Source organism: Austrofundulus limnaeus, unplaced genomic scaffold, assembly GCF_001266775.1.
Source record: "Austrofundulus limnaeus strain Quisiro unplaced genomic scaffold, Austrofundulus_limnaeus-1.0 Scaffold49, whole genome shotgun sequence".
Classification (NCBI taxonomy): domain Eukaryota; kingdom Metazoa; phylum Chordata; class Actinopteri; order Cyprinodontiformes; family Rivulidae; genus Austrofundulus; species Austrofundulus limnaeus.
The window spans coordinates 2,026,801-2,031,447 of record NW_013952451.1 but is presented as its reverse complement, the minus strand read 5'-3'; the positions used below and the strand labels follow the sequence as shown (position 1 = coordinate 2,031,447).

At 39.4% G+C, this 4,647-nt stretch overlaps 2 protein-coding genes across 2 annotated transcripts in view; both read left to right on the top strand.

Moving 5' to 3' along the window:
- Positions 1–113, top strand: part of LOC106517450 (versican core protein) — a 32,935-nt gene extending 32,822 nt beyond the window's left edge. Inside the window, exon 10 of the mRNA XM_014008304.1 lies at positions 6–113. Within this exon, the coding sequence (XP_013863758.1) occupies positions 6–113 (108 nt within the window). The remainder of the gene's footprint in view (positions 1–5) is intronic.
- A 3,757-nt stretch (positions 114–3,870) lies between these two features.
- The window catches only part of LOC106517510 (versican core protein), a gene marked incomplete at its 5' end in the record, with an annotated part of 8,781 nt that continues 8,004 nt past the window's right edge, over positions 3,871–4,647 (top strand). Inside the window, 3 exon segments of the mRNA XM_014008390.1 lie at positions 3,871–3,893; positions 3,982–4,098; positions 4,184–4,297. Of these exon segments, the coding sequence (XP_013863844.1) occupies positions 3,871–3,893; positions 3,982–4,098; positions 4,184–4,297 (254 nt within the window).

Below are 4,647 nucleotides of genomic sequence, written 5' to 3'. Positions count from 1 at the left end.
TTCAGGAAGCCAAACACCAGACATGTTTACTTCAGGAGAAGCATCATCCACTCTGTACACTACTGAGACGCCACCAGCAGAGTCATCTAGGACTACAGAGGGAAGAGAATTGAAGGAAACATTAGTGCCGTCTCTGACAGAGGAAYCAATGGTTTCTCCAGCATCTGATAGTACAGCCTCAAGCCCACCAAGTATATCTCTGAGTGTGTCTCCTGTTACATCATCCACTTCTTCAACTGCAAAAGAGGATGATTTTAAAAGTCAATCTACATTTGTAGATTCCACTTTACTCTTTACTGGCTCAACTATGAAACCTGAAACAGCATCCATCCTAATCTCCACAGAGGCAGAGACTGAGAGTCCAAGCACTGATGATTTAACTGACCACTCATYGACAGCATCTACTGATCATTCAACACTGAGTACAAAGTCACCAACAATTATAGGATCAGAAATTTCTCAACCTAGTGATACTACAAGAACACCCGTCTCTTCAGCATCATCAGTCGATAGCTCAGCGCAACCAATGTCAGGTTTCACTGTACAGCAAATGACCTTTGTCACAAGCAAATTGGAGAAAGAGTCGGTTACACCAGACGTGTCATCTTCTACAAAATTATATTCAGAGACATCCGATGATAAGACAAGTGAGATTTCAACCAAAGATGCAGTGTCTTCTACAGTTTCCTCATTTTTCAGCACAGAGAAGTCAACACAACCAACTTCTGAGGATTATTACAGCATTGTCACAGATGAGCCAACAATAGCCTCAATTTCCTCAATTACCCACAATACAGATACTTCAGTACAGAAAGATGATTTCACTGACCACTCATTGACARCATCTGGTCATTCAACACTGAGTACAAAGTCACCAACAGTTATAGGATCAGACATTTCTCAACTAAGTGATTCTACAAGAACACCTTCAGCTCCATCAGTTGTTAGCTCAGCACAATCTATGTCAGGTTTCACTGAACAGGAATCCGCTTCTTTCACTAGCAATACTGACAAAGTCTCAGTTACATCCCAAGGTAAAGATTCAGTTAAAAACAATTCAGATAATCAGTCCTCTAATTTGTTCCATACCAGTGAATATTTATCTCGTATTTCGAACTCTAACACTGTTGCGTCTTTTTCATCTACAACACCTCCTATGCATACACAGAAAAGTACATTATTTGAACCAGTGATAAGCAAACCTTTGCATCCAACAATGTATGGAGTTGTGGTACCAAGCAGCCAGTCAGTTACTGTGCCTAACAGCTCACAAGAAACTCCAGAGGTTGTTACCCTGGACTCTTTATCGAGAGAAGTGTCTTCTTTGAACAGTTTTGAGACACAACCAGCAGAGTCACGTATGTCTACAGTAGGAATTGAAACATATGAAACAGTGATGTCTTCTCTGACAGAGAAACCCTCACTAACCAGTAGAGCGTCTCAATCCTCTACACTGCCTCCCTCAGTTACACAACATAAGACATTATCAAAATTACTGATAGCCAAGCCTTTGTTGTCAACAGTGCATCGAGTTGTGGAACCAATTAAAACAGCTACTACCTCTTTTGTGTTAAGCACAGAGAAATTTACATCCGCACCAASTGCAAGAGTTTTAGATTCAACTGTAAACCTGACTACATCTGTGTACACCACTGAAAAATCAAAAATAGTTTCATCCTCCAAGTTGGATAAGGAGGATACCTGGATTAAAACTCCAGACATGTTCACTTCTACTGTAAGACCACCTTCTGTATCCATTATTTCTTCTTTCTCCATTACAGACCAGTCAACATCAGTACCAACTGATGCTTTCAACCAAACTTTGAGCAATGTCGCATTTCCCACAGCAACAGATAAAAGCCAGGTACAATTGACTCAGACTACATCACAACCTGGTGTAAAATCATCAACCCAATCCTCATTTGAGTTAATGAGAAACGTGTCTCCAGTTTCAACAAAAATTTCAGCAAATGAATTTGAAAGCAGTGGCTCAGATGATAGCTCAGGTGATAGCTCCGCTGATCACTCGGGTGATCATTTAGGTGATTCAGAGTACTCAGGAGATGAAACATCTAGATACACAGATGAAACTACCCTGAGAATGCAAACAATGTCTATGCCCCAGTTTGTGAAAGTAACACGCCCTGAAAAACTCACTATTCAAACATCAATTGGAGCAGGCTTCATTGAATTGACCACAAAGTCCCAGGGTGAATACTCCATTGCAACAGATGAGGGTGAAACAGATACCATGAGTGAGAGTATATCAGACACAGTCAGTGTGTCTTCCACCCAACCTCTCAGGATGACCAGCACAGAGACTTACTTTAATAGACTAAATGGTGGAACCGTTAAAGAAGATTCTTTAATAGATGATATGAAATCTGATGCCTCTTTCAATGAGCCAACTAAAGTTAGACCACACTCTTTTGAGAAACACACAAATGTGTCAARTACAACGCAATTCCAATACACTGATGATGAAGCATCTTTGCGCAATAAAACGCCTAGGACAATGGCATCTCCTGAGGTCCATTCTGATGATAGTTTCCCAATTTCACCTGTCTTATCATCAACCCCTCAACCTTTATTAATCAAATCAGTAACATTTTCCTCTCCAGTATCTGAAAATCCAGCTAAGCCAGCTCCGAATAGTACTTTTCCCTCAGTAGATCCATATTACAAAGTACATGATGATTCAGATGATGGTTCAGCCACTGTTGACAGTGTATCTACAGGTACTATAAAGAATACAGGCTCATCCCTTTCTAGCACAGAGAAACCTAAAACAACAATTACACACATTTCCTTAGAAGTATCTTCAAATGTCATCTCAAATTCCACAGAACCTGAAAATATTGTCCAATTTGACACAACTGATTCCCCTTTGTACCTTGTCGCAACTTCCCAGGAGTCAGTTAAACAAGTGAGGTCAGAGATCACTCTAACACACCACCCTCAGACTAACCTTTCCTCTCAGGAAATATTATTCTCCACAAATTACCCTGCTTCTGAAAGTGATGAAAAAAGTCTGATTACAGAGCCAGCTGTTGTTCAAGATGGCTTGAAATCGAATGGCACAGTTCGATCAAAGATTCAACAATCTTATGATCCAGATGGCCAAAGACCAGTCTTCCCAGACTTTTTTCACACTGACTATCCATCTCCAGATATTGTGAGAAACCCTAACATTATTGAATCTGTTCCTCACCACAGTGAAACCACAAAGTCAACAACAGACCCTGTGGGTAATTTTATAATAGAATCTGTTACCCAAACCACCAAGAGTGAGCCTTCTTCCCCACCATTAAGCAATGTTGAAAGTAGCTCATGGAAGAGCATAATCACAACAAGCACTGCCAAACAGGACTCTGATGAGGGTAAAAACCTTACCTCTAAGTTTCTATCAGKCATGACTAAACTGCCATTTGTCTCTACTACAACAACAAAAAGTGATCCAGGCAGCTCTGATAATGTCTCCAGAAAGCAGATAACTACAACAATACCTGAGAGTGGCAAAGCTAAAGAAAAAACTCTGTCACCCGATGAAATCCAGACTGTATTCAAGGTAAATACAACGGCATCTTCAGTGATAACAATTACTGGAATTAATCATACCATTGGGGGAAAGACAGCTGTGAACAAAACCAAAAAAGATGACAGTGTAACTACCAGAAGGACCCATGCAGAGTTCACTACATCATCAACACATCATACATCTTTATCAACCACAGCTTCATCTTTTCCCAAGGAAGTTGGGAAACATAATAACTTAACAGCACACCCATCCCATACTAGAAGTACACCCTTAACAGTAGAAGAAGACACATCAACGCCAGCTGCCTTAGGACTTTTGGGACATACAGTGGTTGGCGAGACTGTGGAAATTCCTGGTACGTTTGTTGTAATAACTTTTATTGAAGTAAAAAATAAATAAATAAATAAAAACGCCTTCATGCTCAGAATACATCTTTTTAACAGGAATTAATTTATGCAAAGACAACATTTGTCAGAATGGAGGATCTTGCTACAAGAGCGGTAGTAGCGTCTGTTCATGTAACTGTGCTCCTGGTTACACGGGTCATCAGTGTGAAACAGGTAGGATGATCCTTCCTAATACTTTTTAAGTGTTATTTCTTCCTGGAATGACATTGCTAACTTTTTTTTTTTTGTCTACACAAAGAAATTGATGAATGTCAATCAAACCCATGCCGCAATGGAGGCACATGTATTGATGGGCTAACATCTTTCACCTGTATCTGTCTGCCAAGCTACTCTGGGCTGTATTGCGAGGAAGGTAAGTTTTCTGAAATGTTTTTTTTCCCACAATAATAAAAGGATTTTGTTTATTACTGTTGCAACTGTGTGCAGCTAGTTTTTCAAATTCTAGACACATTTCTGAGCTAAAATTAAACTTTGTCARTGATTACTGACTTAGTTTTCTGACAGTTATAAAGTATTAAAAAATTCCCAAATCAACTCAGAAACTTTATATAGTGTCTTTAAAGAAATGTCTGAAGGTTTGTTGTGCATGGTGCTGAAGTACCTTTAGGTTTGTAGGTTTCAGACACAAGAAAATTGACATTTTGAATGAATACACTAATGTAGACAGATTGTCATGTTGATAAGTATCTAATAAGATTGGTC